At 39.7% G+C, this 15,689-nt stretch overlaps 2 protein-coding genes across 4 annotated transcripts in view; both read left to right on the forward strand.

Moving 5' to 3' along the window:
• The first annotated feature begins 1,131 nt into the window (after nucleotides 1-1,131).
• trdmt1 (tRNA aspartic acid methyltransferase 1) lies at nucleotides 1,132-12,230 on the forward strand. 3 transcript variants are annotated; one of them, XM_071901225.1, is made up of 11 exons: nucleotides 1,132-1,229; nucleotides 2,360-2,469; nucleotides 3,908-3,984; nucleotides 4,216-4,287; nucleotides 7,447-7,512; nucleotides 8,233-8,302; nucleotides 8,419-8,502; nucleotides 8,619-8,941; nucleotides 9,893-9,950; nucleotides 10,525-10,654; nucleotides 11,684-12,230. In XM_071901225.1, exons 1-11 carry the CDS (start codon nucleotides 1,166-1,168, stop codon nucleotides 11,782-11,784), a joined length of 1,155 nt encoding a protein of 384 aa, XP_071757326.1. In that variant the 5' UTR covers nucleotides 1,132-1,165; the 3' UTR covers nucleotides 11,785-12,230. The 3 variants fall into 3 exon arrangements, 2 of the variants coding, with proteins under 2 accessions (XP_071757326.1, XP_071757330.1); XR_013507942.1 differs by lacking the exon at nucleotides 9,893-9,950; XM_071901229.1 differs by lacking the exon at nucleotides 2,360-2,469 and having other exon boundaries at nucleotides 1,170-1,229.
• A 2,717-nt stretch (nucleotides 12,231-14,947) lies between these two features.
• cubn (cubilin (intrinsic factor-cobalamin receptor)) overlaps nucleotides 14,948-15,689 on the forward strand; it is a 110,181-nt gene continuing 109,439 nt past the window's right edge. Inside the window, exon 1 of the mRNA XM_078291476.1 lies at nucleotides 14,948-15,069. Coding sequence (XP_078147602.1) covers nucleotides 14,948-15,069 — 122 coding nt within the window. The remainder of the gene's footprint in view (nucleotides 15,070-15,689) is intronic.

The following is a 15,689-nucleotide window of genomic DNA, read 5'->3' on the forward strand; positions in this document are numbered from 1 at the left end:
CACTGGTGTTTATGTGATGTGTTAGGGTTAACCTGGAAAGAAGGGAGGGTTTGGTTTGTTCATCAAATGGAGTGCAGAGAAACTCCAAAGAAATACATTTATCTTCATGTTGTTTTATTAGAGTATAGAGTAGGCTATATGAAGTCATAGGCGAGGCTGGCCCTATGACTAGTAACAACACAAGCAAAGAAAACATGAAAAAGTGCCTTCTCTAAAAGTGTCCATGCCACTGAAAGACACGCTCACTGTGTGTGTGTGTGTGTGTGTGTGTGTGTGTGTGTGTGTGTCGTTTTTTGCCCCTGCCCCTTAGAGAGTCTGTGCACGTCACTGTTTCTATACATTTTCTTATTCCTCTCCTCCTGATGATTAAATTTCACCCCCATTTCAAGGGAGCATTGGCGTAATGTTTGTCAGTATCTTCACCGTTTTGTTTTGGGTTGCGACATCTTTACAGTTCTGTGCTTAACATGTTTTTATTATCAACAAGATACCATTAAAGCGTCGGGACTTTTATTTTGAAGGCTGCAAACAAAGCTTTACCGGAAGTGAGTTTCCTGTGGTAAGATTAGATTCACGCTGCATGTCCAGCCACGGGAACGTTCCGCCAGTCTGCAGCTGGATGTTATTAGAAAGAACTCAAGTTCACTCGCTTCCACAACTCCTCGCATCTTCTCCTACACACAACACAACACAACATAACACTACACACACGGCATTATTGTTTATAAAAGATGAATTTCGAGCAATTAATTATGCTTAGTACACGGTCCAAACTAGTATCTTGTCAGTTGTCAGTGATTTCCCCACTTTGTCCCCAGAAATTTAGTAGATATAAGCAGGTTTGGAAGTTTTGGTGGCAAATTATATTAGATGTATGGCAGGACTTTAGTAAATTGAAGCCCCTGTGTTCTCAGCGTACTATGTGTCATCCAGAATGGAACTCTAAAATAACATATTGAGCATAAATTTGCCCATATGGCAGAGCAGTGTCTTATATGGCCAAGAAAAAACATCCAGCATTTAACATCCTAATTTGGGAATTTTAATTAATCGGAACCATTCTTTAGGGAATGTGATTCTGGTCGGAAGCACCAGACTGGAAGCACATGTGTTCTGAGTTGAATGCATCCGTGGTTCTGATAGCTTGTTGTTAGCCTTTCTTGTCATGGGGAGTCTGAGGGTGTTGGAGCTGTACAGTGGGATAGGTGGGATGCACTATGCTTTAAAAGGTAATTGTATGTGCTGGTAGCTGTTCTTTAATCTCAGCTGGTTTTATTTCACTGGAAGTTTTTAACCAAGCTAACGCTAACCTGCCTTTCCGCCCTGGCAGGTAAGGACTGCCTTGCTAGTCTTCAATTCGGCATACAGCAATTCAATACATCTTAAAGTTTTAATATTGGTTCTCCTCTTATTCCTACAACCTAATTCACCAAAATACACCATGGAGGTTAGTAGTAAGCAATGGGAACCAATTATAAAAGTTGAGATTTTGATGTTGAAATAAGTGCTACTAGTGGATAATATGTATGCCGAATTCGTGTAACAGTCTTTATTCTGCCAGGTGTGCACGTTAGCCAGTAAGCAAGACTGCATTAAACTGCCAGATTTTTGAACGGGGTTTGGCGTAGGGTATCGGAACTAGGGTCACTACATTACTTAAGCATGCAGTGCTGGTCACTGTGTTTAATTTCTGGATATCCGCAGAGCCAGCGGTTGATTGTTACCATAATTAAAGATGAGCGAATTAAAATATTGAAAACTGTCATTAAATGTATTTATATTGTTCATCAACTAGATAGTATCGATGTGATTAGGTTGCTACCTAAAAGCACAGTCTCACTACCTAGCCCTGTTCACCAGTAAAGAAGCAGGTACAGGGAAGCTACTGGTCAGGCTCTGTTGTCCCTGGTAGGAATCAGGGATGCTGTGGCACTAGCACTGGATATTGGATTAATGCCAGGCTCAAATAAAGGGAGTATCAGAGAATTTTCCTCATACTAAATCCAATACCAAGATGTGCATTTGTGACATGCATGGAATCAAAACGACTTGATTTCTGTCTTTTTAATCTCTTTCATCTCCTGACATGTCTATTGGAGAAACAGGGTTAGATTTCAGTCATTGCTGTCCTAGCAACAACCCCAAACTAAAAGTCTAAGTCTTTACTGTCCAGGTAGAGTTAATGATTGGATCAATAAAGCTTAGTACACAGTTGGTATCAGTGGTGGAAAACATGGTACTAGTGCATGGTTCCTGGACTCATGTTAGCCAGTAAGCCACCAGCCAGTACTTTCCAGGGTTTAAACATCAGGCTTGGCCAGGCTTGATCTCTAGCTTATCATGATCTATCTTCTTACAGAGAGCGGTGTACCTGCCCAGGTAGTGGCTGCAGTGGACATCAACACCACAGCCAATCAGATCTATAGACACAACTTCCCTGACACGCCCCTGTGGCCCAAGACCATCGAGGTTGGTGATGGTGGGGGGTTAAGCTACGAGTCCTGACATCTGCTAACAAAGCTTCAAACCCCTAAATGAAACGAAACAACTCAAAGAAGTGTCTGCCCACAATATTGAATATTATCACACAAGGGCATGTTAAGGATCATCACAATGTAATCAAGAGCCATAATTTTACTCCTTCCTTTGTTTCCAGGCTGTTTGTGTTTTGTTATTTTGCTGATGTCCCATGACTGTGCCTTTTAATTGGTTGTTTCAGGTAAAAGTATAACTGAGGCGCTTTTAGTGAGGGGTAAAGGTCCTCTGCTTGGTCAGCGGCATCCCATAAGAATGGCACCACCGCTCTTGCTTACTTCCAGCACGGAGAACGTCTACAGAAGTTGTTCAGGAACGATTTAGATTTAAGAGGTCGCTGACTGAACTGGAGCAAAAGTTAGTTGACTGATTGTATAGATGCACTGATAAACTGATACCAGCCGACGAAGATACTGGTTTTAGATTTCGGGTCAATACCAGGAGAACTGCCTCAATACTAAAATTGGATACTAAGAGCGATGTGTAACATGTCAGAAATCAAAGCAAAGTAATTTGATTTTCTCCCTTTTTAACGCATAGGTTGTTTAATCTCTCCAATTGAAAAAAATAGTCTATGATTTTATGCAGTGACCAAAAACTAATCTAAGTCTAAGGGCGCATTGACACCAAGCATGTTAGGAGCAGTCTGAGAACTGTGGTGCGGTTCGTTAAGAGTGAGAATGTAATCCAAATTAACTATAGGAAACAACCTCAAAACACAAGGTTTTATGGGTAAAAGGAGATGGATGTTGGCATCAGATAGTCAGCAGTTCTTCATGCTTGGAAAGTGTAGCTTAACAAAATGAAGCATGGGAAAACTGCAGTCTGGACTGATGTTCATATTCAGCTATTTCTTCATGTGTTCTTAACTGGTATGAACACCAGAGAAGGTAAATTACAGCAAAGAGCAACGACAAGTCCATCCTGCTTAGCTAAAGTTACAGGGACTGGAATTGGATTCATTTTGACTCTACCCCGCTGTGAAAATCACCAACCTGGCAGGATAACAGGTCACCAAAACTCTGTCCAACAAACAAGCTTCTTGTGAGTCATGTGGCTGTTGTTTACAAGCCCTGGTTTGCTTCTAATTGGGCAGTGTCAACATAAACAGACCAAATACAAGAATGCAACAAAGTAAAGTTTTCCAATATAATTCAGACCAAAGAAAATAAACTGTAGTTGTGATCACACCCTATAGTCTATATTATTGAGTAAAAGTCATGGATTGGACCTGTATTTGACATTGACCGATACCTGAAGTATTGTACTCCTTATGAAATACCAATCAGTCATTATGAAATGGCAGTTTACCATGTTGTTGGTCAATGTTAATAACAAGGCTAGCAGCTTGCATGTCTTTGTGTGTTTTCAGGGAATAACACTGGATGACTTCAACAAATTATCCTTTGACATGATTTTGATGAGCCCTCCTTGCCAGCCTTTCACCAGGTAGGTCTTACTATAAGTGTGTGTGTGTGTGTGTGTGTATGTGTGTGTCCTTCCACAATAGCAAGAAAATGGCCCTTGTTTAGATTTGATCTAGTATTCAGATTTAAAGTGGTAATCCACGAGTTCCTGTTTTTTTTTTTTTATTTTGTCTCCATCTTTGGTGCTAACCGCTCACTGTTGTGGTGTTTTTTTTTTCCACTGAAATCTTTGACATGTTTTCTCTCTGTGCAGAATAGGACTGCAGGGTGACGTCGCTGACCCCAGAACCAAGAGCTTCCTCTACATCCTTGATCTTCTGCCAAGGTCAGACACATTTCTAATCTCCAGTAATCTCCGGTTGCACTCTACATTTTTAGCTGTAAATGTGACTGAGGTGAAGTTTTTACCTTCAGTGTCATACCGTGCCACCCCCTGTACATGCTCAGTTTCCCCACAGATTGTAGTTTTAGTTCTACAAACATTTCTCAGAGACAGAGCAGGGTGGTATTCCAGAAAGCGGGTTTAGTGAAAACTCTGAGTTTGTTAACCCTGAGATGAGGGAAACTCCGGGTTTTCAGTTCCAGAAAGAGAGGTAACTTAAACTCTGGGTCAGTTACCACGGTAACTGACTCTGCGAACCTAACCTGCTCGCTGGCAGGTTTTCTTCAACAAACCCTGAGTTTCTCTCTCTCTCCTTACAGAGCCAGACACGCTGTTTCATTTCCTCATTCATTCAATCCGTATCAAAGCGCGTATCAAAGCGCATTAATTAGCGGAGGTTTACTGTATGTCAGAATCAAAATCCTGGTTGGATATTAGTTTGTTACTCAAGGACTATCTAAAGTTACCGCTTTTATGCGCATCAGTCATTTCTTTGAACAGCGGTTTTTGCCTTCACATTCAAATATTAGCCTACACAGCGTGAATTCACCCTCAGCTCAGAATAAAACCTCTGCATGTCCTTTTTGCGAGTGGAAGTTCTTTTTTTTTTTTTTTATAACACTGTGACTCTGTGCACACAAGACAGCTGTCAGTTTGTTAGAGCAGTTCCTGCACTGAAATGTTTATTGCACATAATGTGTAATCTCAGTTTAAATTTACAAAATCGGTATGAAGCTTTAGACACGTAGGATCAATGAATAATTATCTCTATGACTCATGATGTGATTGGTCGCACTGATGGAACATCATTCCTATAATATTGGAGATTATATGTTAACTTTTTTGAGTGAGCAGGATCGTGGTGCAGCTGCAGAATGTAGTTTGAAAGTGAGTTTTTTAAATAGGGTGCATAGTCTTAACGTGTTTTAACAGCATTTCAGTGACAATGTTTAAGTTTACTACATTTGTTGAAGTAGCTGAAATAAAGTCACTGAATGCTGTTGAGCCAAGATACAAATAGATGTCTAAAAATTTAAAATCTACTGTATTTGAACCTCGATGCCTTTTCAACTGCAAATCACCAAACACATTATTACTGGATCAGATTGTGAGCTTACAATTATGTCTCTATGTCTTTGATCTATGTATTTTTTAAATCTTTAACTATATTTTTCATCTTCAGTTGCTGACCCCTGTGTTTTGTCCCCGTCAGATTAAAGCTGAACAAATATATTTAAAATGTTATGTAGGCTATAGCCTAATACACAGTCACATTCCACCACTTTATCATCCATTAAGGAAATGTAAGTCTGGTAAAAAATGAATGGACAACACTGAATAAAACTTTATTGTGTTAACTTATTGACACTTTTCCCCACTCTGACTCAGGCTCTTTTTTTAAAGATAAATGTGCACCGTTTGCATACACATGCATTAATATCTCTACGTCCACTGGATTAATATGGAGGCTCTGCCTTTTATTTACCTGTTGCCATGGTGAATCGTAGTATCGGAGCTCCATTGATGATGGCTTTTTATTGTCGTCACGCACCCGCTTAACTCAGGGTGAACATACTCAGAGTTGATTGAACTAACTCATATCAGCTGTTCTGGAACCGAAAACTCAGAGTTTCCTATCTCGGGGTTAATCAACTCAGAGTTCAGGGTTAGACTCAGAGTTTGTTGAACCTGCTTTCTGGAATGGACCCCTGCTCTGGAGAGTTAAACCTGCAATAAGCGATATCAGACCTTATAACCAATCCTGAAACGAACCTGTCCTATTTGGAGATTTCATTGAGACATAATGATTTAAACCAATAACCACACACAAGGGCCAGCTGTGTTGCTGTTTTCACCTCTTTTCTAAAGCTTGTTGTCAAATTCTGCACCGGAACAAAGCTCCTCCTAGTCCATTCAGTAGCTTTTCATTATTTTTAAACTAACTTGGCTCCTCCCTCGCAGTTTAAAAGTGGCCCTCACCCCCTCCCATTCCTGAAAAAAATTCTCGTAATGGCGGAATCGATGAAGCGAGCGAGTAAACTTGTTAAACTAGTAAACTTGCTACCTACCTCTGCACTTGTCATTGTGGGACATGTAACCTTCTGGCAAAAATCTGGCAAAGCGAGACTGGTTTAGCCTTTATGCACAGTCCTTGGCTAGGTTTGTCCTTTGGGGCCTCCATAGTTCAGCAGCTTTGCTGTGCTTTATTTATAAATTTGTTGCGGTTTCTGTCACCCTCTAATGGTCCGAAAAACGCTTATTGCAGGTTTAAACCTCAATTGGTGGAGCCAAAGAACCACAGTTTTGCTGGCTAAGTAATGTTAGACTGAAGCCCAGTGAAAAAGGAGAGGGGGAAGACAGAAAGTAGGTATACTAAGGTTAGTTAGCCTAGCTGACGTTCCAAGTTCAAACTAGCTATATCAGCCTATAGCTATCTAGGTGATCTTCCAAGATCGTTAATGCCATGGTCATAGATAAAAAAAAGAAGTATTGCCATTTATATTTTTTATTTATATTTTGACCAGACTTCCTTCTTTGCCATTTAAGTTGCCAGTAAGCTGGTTTGCAATCTGAAAAACTGAGGTTCTTTGGCTCCATCCATTGAGGTTTAACTCCAATATGCAGTTTCCTTTCTTTGTTGCCTGGCTATTTCTGTGTTCACTAGTAATTTCCTGCTCTCAGAAATGATCTGTTGTTTTGTGGCACACCCTTGGTAGAGAACAGGGTCTATATGAGGTCTTTGGTGCCTAGTGCAGTCAACCTGCTCAATAAAGCTAGATGAATAACTTAACTCACACACACAACTTAACTGTTGTGTGTGTGAGTCATGCACTGACCATCATCTGTCATGTTACTGTATTGTCCTGAGTTGTTATTTTTAATTTTGCCTGGGATGAGGCCAAAGATGCATTTCAGCCTAGGTTAGACAATAATATTCTGTTCTATTTGATTCTATTCAGTTCTATTCTATGTTCTCTGTGGTGTTGGTTATTGTGTGTTGATATGTTGTAAGCATGGCTTCCATCAGTAAACCCTCTCATCCATCCTTCCCCTCATGAAACATTCATGTGGCGATGCATGACCGTTGACCCCTGGCTGCAGGCTGGCTAGGCTGCCCCACTACATCCTTTTGGAGAACGTGAAGGGCTTTGAGACCTCCTCTGCCAGGTAACCATGGAGACGGGTAGGGCGGGTCCAAAGGGCTAGAGGGTCACCATGGCAGCGCAGCTGGCAGCCAGTGGGGCCCCAGGACAGGCTGTAGGGTTGATAGATAAAATACAGAGCTGTGCTGTTCTCTGCTGCTCTGACAGACCTGGTCTGTATCACACTGTATCAGGCTGGATAACCTGAGTGGCTGTTAAATATGTAATGCTTAATTGAAGTGTTTCCTTGGCTGACGATAAGGCAGCAGTAATGCGGTGCTGGTGAATTTATGAATAAATTCAAATTACTGAGCTGCAGATTTTGCACCCCTCAACACTGTTACTGTTGGGTTTTATGAATAAGGGCCTGTGCGTTTTGACTGAGGATCTGCTTTTATAGATCTGGCCATCTGCTGCTCAGATAAACCCAGAGGTTAACTTTAACATTTGAAAAGTTTCATCCTAAAAAACCTAAAAAAAATATTTATCTTAAGAACTTGGCCTATAACTTGTGTCATACAGTACAATACAATACTTATGTTAATAACAGTAGGACAATTTGTGTTTTTGAAATACTACGTAATTTTAGGTCATATGTTTTTTCTCAAAAGGGACATTTTGGAAGCAAGTACTTCTTTTCTACTTTCACTCTTATAAAGTAATAGTAGTAATAGTGTTTTACATTGACCAAAAGAGGTTTTATCAGAGAGGTAATCTGTCTTCATATGTTCTCTCTATCCTTTAGGGAATGTCTGGTGAAAACACTGAAGGACTGTGGATATACTTTCCAGGAGATCATGGTCTCACCCTCAAGTGTAAGACGACAACACACTATGTGATTGCCATAACCTGTACTGGGGAAGAATTTATTTAAGTTGTATTTATCATTTCTATTCTATTCTATTCTATTCTGTTCTGTTCCTGAACACAGGTTGGGATACCAAATTCCAGACTGCGTTATTTCCTGATTGCCAAGGCTTCACCAGGAAGCTTTTCCTTCCAGACGAGCTCAGAGGTGGGGCAGGTTGACTGTAATTCTGTTATTCTGGGGTAACTCGATAATTACATGAGGTCCCCACATAATACTAGTCCCGTGCAAATAGGGCTTTTGACAACAGCGTGTCATTTCAGATTTTAGACAGCTTCCCGCGGCCTGCTGAGAACACCTCAGACTCACAGAAACCCACAGTCTCAGATCCTTTCTGTCCAAGCACCTGCCAGCAGGAAGAGAATGCGGAGGAGAGTCGTGTCCTGTACAAACTAGAGACAATGAAGGACGCCCAGAGGAAGTCAAATCAGAACAGCAATCTATCGGTCCAGCAGATTCAAGACTTCCTGGAACTGAGGACGGAGGTGGCACGCTACCTCCTGCCTCCGAAAGTCCTGCTGCGCTATGGTGTGCTCATGGACATTGTCAGACCTACCTGCAGGAGATCTGTCTGCTTCACCAAAGCGTGGGTATAGTCACTACATCACTGTCACTATCTTTTTCCTGGTCTCTAAACATTGCAGTAGACATAGGGTAGTAAGTAAGTAGGGCTGTGTTTAGTTCCTGGATAAGTTTTGTGGTGTTTTTTTTTTTTGGTACTCCGTGGTTAGAGTATGATGCTGAAATTCCCATGATCAGGGCTTACTGAGTGTTCACAAGAGTAACATGGTTGATGGGTCGCTCTATCCGATTGTGGGAGGGGCCAGATGCTCTGATTGCATTTATGTAGTGGTCTGCAGCTTCAAAGGACAGGCAAATCATGTATTTTTTGCTGCTTTGGTATTACATTTTCACATAATCTATACTTAGATAGTAGGCTTGGGCAATATCCAAAATATTATATTGCGATACTGTCCCGCCAAAATATCGCGATATACGATATTATCACAGAGGGGGGATATTTAAACATTTTATTTATTTTATTATTATTTTTTTTTTATAATTATTAAGTCATTTATTTTATTTCATCCAAATTACATCAAATTTCTAGGCTATAATAATAATAATTATTATTATTAACAGCCTAGAAATTTGATCTTACTATTCAAGCATTGGAGGAAACAATGGCCATTTAGTATAATTTGCTCATTCCTGCTATTTCCAGAAAAACGGGCTGACCGTGGAAAAGGGAACCCACTTGAATTAAAAAGACAAATTTTTCACTTCAAGTATGATTATTTTCATTCTTTTACTATTCTACCACTAGTAGATTATAGGTTTCTAAGTTTAAAAGCTTTTGCAATTGTGATCTAAGCAACACATGGGGTGGGGAATATCAGCAGTCTATTAGATATACAGGTTTGATAACTCACACCTGCTATATACCTACCGAGGTGGTTGTGCAATGGAAAAATTGATGACATGATCAGTTATGAAGACTGTTAGTTAAATGTGTCAACCTGTCCTTTATCGACAGCTATGGACACTATGTGGAGGGAACAGGCTCGGTACTGCAGTCCTGCATGGAAACAGAGGTAGGATTTGGCTTCATTACTGCCTCCAGATGACAAGAACTAATCTAGAGGATCAAGGCTAAGTGCATCTGGTTGTCTTGACTCATGCCTCAGAAATGAATCAATATTTTCTTCAAGCATCATCGTAGTAGCGGATGCTTTCATCAAATGTAAGCATGGAGCCAGTGGAATTCTCCAATACGGGAAATTATTCTTGAGAATTATGGTAGCAGTTGAAAAATCCTGAAGCATAAATGCCTTTGAATCACCTCAAAATGGCTATTACACTTGCCCATAGACTAGCAAGCTGATATTCATCACAGCTTTTGAGTTTGTTCTCTTTGATGCCAGATTCTCAATGTCAGCTTCATTGTCTGCCATTCATTTTGACCTTGATTCTGGTCCCATACAGAGGACACTTTCTGATATAAACACAAAAGGATTGTGGAATACATAGCCATGGTTGACCCCTCCCTGGTTACTATTTCCTGGGTTTAAAGCATCAGAGCAATGACATACTGTTATTTATTTATGTTTAATTATATAAGCCGCTTATCAAAGCTGATGTTAAAGGCCTCTGTTTTTTGCTGTGCAGTTGGAGAGTGTGTTTAAAGCTCTGGACCAGCAGTCTGAGGAAGAGAAACTCCAGCAGCTGCTGAAGCTGAAACTACGTTACTTCACCCCCAGAGAGATTGCCAACCTCATGGGCTTCCCCCAAAGCTTTGGTGAGTCAGATATACTGTAACCTGCTGACTGATCTGAGGCAGGAATGCATCACACCCTGAGCTCTGTCAGCCTTGTGGGCTAAAGCTGAAAGGTGGAAGCAGCTTTAGGCCGTGATCAGATGGGAGCTTTTTTTCTCCTGCTCAAACACAAAGCTCAGCTGCAAGCATTGCTAGTAACAAGAGAGAGCAAGAGCTCAAAGTGAACAAGGCATATTATATCATTCTCATTGCTATGCAACACAAAGTTCGACAACAAACTTGCAAGCTTTTTAATTAGTGCTAGCTACCTAACCTGAAGTAAAAAGGGGATAATGTTGAAAATAAAAATGGACAGGAGAAAGTTAGCAATCGCTCTGCTTGCTATTGAAGAGGAAGCCCATTCTGAAATGCAGGATGTGGGTACATGACATCCTCCTAAGGTGAACACAGTACCGAAAGTTTTTTCATCTTGTCCAAGAGCTCCACCGAGACTTTGACGTAATGTGCGACATGGCTAAAGCTGACACATGTTCAACTTGGAGCCCAGGACAGCAAAATGCTGGGGAAAAAAAGGCTGTATCACAGTCCTCTGTGATACAGGCACAGAGAAAATGGATGAGATGGGCTCCAGCTATGCTGAAAAAAAGTTTATGAAAAATCAGACCCTTGCTGTTTTTGTAAATAACATTAGCAAGAGGATAAGCCACCCTTTCAACCTTATAGCCACTCTTTTATGTTAAGGCCCAGCTGATATTTATGGGAAAGATACCAATAAACGGGAAGGAAGTTCAATGATATCTGAAGTACCTGCTGATTTGCTGATTCTCTTGTAAAATATCCCTTGAGTTTTGCTGTAAAAAGGTTCATTGAGACATTGTTACTTAATATAAATCATAACCATCAAGATTGAAGTAACATTATAAAACACACTTATTAAGGTTTTTATGATTTTTTTTTTTTCTAAATATTATTTTATTTTCTGTGTATGATTGGGTTGAGTATAGCCCAAGTATTTTTTTTACCTTGATTTCATTTTAATGTCTTTTGCAGCCTTCCCAGAGCAGATCTCCACCAAGCAGCAGTACCGAGTCCTGGGAAACAGCCTCAATGTTGTGGTGGTGACCAGACTCATACAGCTATTGGTCTCCTAGCACTTGGACACACTGGAGAAGAACATTGTTTTGCTAATTCTCATGTGGCTTGTAGTATGGTGCACCATCCCTCCAATGGCTACACTTGAATATGGATAAATAGTAGTTTCCTGTTGGGAATGTTGGCAGAGATGACCCCGCAGGTCATCAGAGTTGAGAAGTGCTTCCTGATTGGAAGTGACATCATTATCAATGGACAATGGAAGTTGTTCCAGTACATGACTCTGTGGGCTTGACTGTGATGTCAAAATGTTATATATTGGGAAACTGCAGATTACAAAACGAGGATGATTTAACATCTCAATTGCAGAAGACACAAAATTATATATTTTTCAAGAGGACAAAATACTTCTTGTTTTGACAATGTATACACACTATTTGGTGTGACTAAACTGAACATGTATTTTATTTCTTGTTATTTTTATGACTGTAATAATTGATTTGCTAAACCAAATAAAATTCAATGGTGTTAAATTATGTTTTCTCAAACCTACATACTGTTGTTGCACTTTAAAGCTTTTCTGAATAATTCCTCATCCATTATGTGCGTCAATGGTCCAAAAAAGATAAATCTTAATTACAAGCAGATAAACCAATTAGAAGCAGAGATAAACTTTTGTTACAATTTAATCATCAGACAAACATAAGGAACTTACATTCAATTTAATGTCATTACCTATACAGTTGTCCCATAAAGTATTCATCCACCTACAGTTTTTAGGGGCGAGCCAACTATGCTGCCAGTCTGTCTTGTATTTCTACTTATTCTTATTCTTCTTCCCAAAACTGCCTTCCCATGCATAAAAAATCACCAAATTTAGCACAGAGGTCCAGTCCTATGCCTGACGATACCTACCACAGTATGGAGCCAATACTCCTCACAATGGTGCTACATCAATCAATGTAATCTTAAAACTCCAAAAATCTCATCTCTAAATTTGGGCAGATTTCTGGCTATAAAATTAATTTGTCGAAAAGCTTAATTTTTCCCATAAGTACAACTGCAAGACAGATATCATTTGACACGTTCCCATTCACAGTCACACATGATGCCTTTACCTATTTAGGTGTTTGTGTAACTCAGAAATATAAAGATTTGTTCAATCATAATTTTAGGGTGGCACTGGAGAGAGCTAGACAGGACTTGACTAGATGGTCGTCCCTCCCATTATCCATAGCAGGCAGGATTAACTAATATATATCCACCTTTATATGGAATAGAACTATTCCGCAAATTAGGAAGGCATTTCTGGAGAGGCCGAGGGAGAACAGAGGTTTAGCGTTACTGAATCTTATGCATTATTACTGGGCAGCTAACCTTCATGGGCTGTCGTATTGGGTATCTGACATTCCTGAACGTGAGGCACCGGTATGGTCTCTTATGGAGCAATACTCTAGCTCACCTAACTCCTTGGCCGCTTTAGTGTGTGCTCCAATGCCGATTAGCAAGCGTTACTTTACGAATAATCTAGTAATTGGGCGTTCCCTCAGAATTTGGTCACAATGTAGAGTCCACTTTGGACACAAAAAACCACTACCTTCAAGCCCTACTTTCCTCCCTCTCTCATGGATTCAGCGTTTAAGTTGTGGACTAGTAGAGGACTTAAATGTGTAAGGGATCTTTTCAAAGATGATTCTTTTGTCTCCTTTGAATATTTAAGGACCCAACATAATGTTCCACATTGTAATTTTTTTAGATACCTACAAATTTGCAATTTCATCAAGAAATACTTCTCGCCTTCCCTAACACCTATAGAGACAAATTGGATTGATGATTGCATCAACCGAGACCCACTATCAAAAGGCTATGTGTCATTCATATATGACACCATTCAAAGCATAGCCTCCCCTTCCCTTCAACATATAAAGGAAAAATAGGAAGAAGATCTGAACTTGCAGATACCAGATGTGACATGGCAATGGGCAATGGATAGAGTGAACTCATCCTCCATTTGTATTAGACATGGTTTGATTCAGTTTAAAGTATTTCATAGACTCCATCTCTGCCGGAGTAGACTCGCTAAGCTCTATCCAGATGTGGATCCAACCTGCCAAAGATGTCACCAGACTGAGGCCACCCTCTGTCATATGTTTTGGTCATGTTCAAAGCTGAGCTCCTTCTGGTCACCCATCTTTGATGCCATTTCTTATGTTTGTAACAAAGGGATTAGCCCTAACCCTATAATGGCAATATTCGGTACCACACCCGAGGAGATCACACTTTCAGCAAATCACGCCGATACAGTTGCTTTTACCACCCTCCTAGCCAGACGATTGATCCTTGCCAATTGAAAGGCAGCTAAAGCTCCAACACACAAACGTTGGATGGAGAAAGTAATGGTTCACCTGAAGTTAGAAAAATTGAGGTATTCCTCCCGTGGCTCTACTAAAAACATTTAAAATGTTTGGCAGCCATTCATGAATTTCCTGTCCAAGCACAAGATAACCCCTAACCCCCCCACCCCTGACTCTCACTCCCATCCCATGTTATTATGTTCAGTTACAGTACTGGTTGCTGGTCTGACTGTCCTGTCCTGTTTTTTTTTTTTGTAATGAAGTTGATGTATATGTGTATTATTTGTACTCATACTGTTAAAAATGCAATACAAATATTTGAAAATAAATAAATAAAACTTCAAAAATCTCCACTCTTAAAAAACTAAAACTAATTGATGCTATACATTACCACATTTTACATTCAAATGTCAGAAAATTTGCTACACATCTTCAGACCCTCTTTGTTAAATGATCTACAGGGTTTTTCAAATAATTATAAAAATTATGTCTTACAATGCCTTATGAGCACCACTTCAAATAAAGTGCTATCAAAATCTTTTATGGTGAGTACATGTTTGCATATATCTATCTAACTGCAATTACCCACTTCTGACATTGCCCAAATGACACTCGAAGTTTCCTTAGATTGCTGTTAACTTCTGTTTAACACACACACATACACACACAACAGGTTACTCATTTCCTGAAATCATGTGATGGACCTTCTCAATCAGCCAATAAAGTGGTATAACAGCTTTGGTAAGTTGAGATGTACTTTATGGTTGTGGCTGTCAGGTCAAAGTCTTGGTGAGGGGCATTAGAGCGTTGCAGTAGGTCAGACCTCAGTATAGGTCTGAAGAGTGTCCAGAGAGACACATCTCTTGCTATGGCTGAGACACTGCGGCTATCAAGGCTGCTGTTCATCCTCCTCTTCCTCCTGGTGGGGCTACAGGGGGAACCAGGGGACAGAATACAAAGACTCAACAAGAGGGACATCAGCAATGACCAGTGAGTGAGCTTTAGTTTATATGTAATAGACCAATATGTGAAATCATTAATACTGAGACAGATCATCATCAATTTGGGACATGATCTAAACTGAAAGTTGCATTCTAAAACAATATAGTAAATTTTCATTTTGAAAAAAATATTGCTATCTGAAATTCTTCAGTCAATATTTGAAAAACTCAAATGATTCTATTCTCAGAAGCAACTTTCATTTTCATGCCAGCAGTCATTTTGTAAGGCTACGTCTCAGTTTTTGTCAGATTGTCAGAATATTTCCAAGTGTTTCAGGTGGAGAGATAAATATTGCTTCAATTCTGTAAGAAATATCATATAGTAATATCATAGTAGTTTACAGGAATATAGTCAAATGTATTTCCTTAGTTATGGAAAGTCATGGAATTTTACATCAGGTCCATAGTGGGAACCCTGTTTGAAGATATGGAATTGTTTAAATTTAATCGATTGAACAATGCCTAGTAGGGCTGAATGATATTGACAAAAATTATTTGACAGAAAATTGCAATTGCGATTTAAACTGCGATCATCACAAGCTTTTCTTTTCATAAAATGTTTAGAACTTTAAAATTGTTTAAAGAAAAGAGATAGATTAGTTTGAGTAT

This window comes from Centroberyx gerrardi, chromosome 22 (genome assembly GCF_048128805.1).
Source record: "Centroberyx gerrardi isolate f3 chromosome 22, fCenGer3.hap1.cur.20231027, whole genome shotgun sequence".
Lineage (NCBI taxonomy): Eukaryota > Metazoa > Chordata > Actinopteri > Beryciformes > Berycidae > Centroberyx > Centroberyx gerrardi.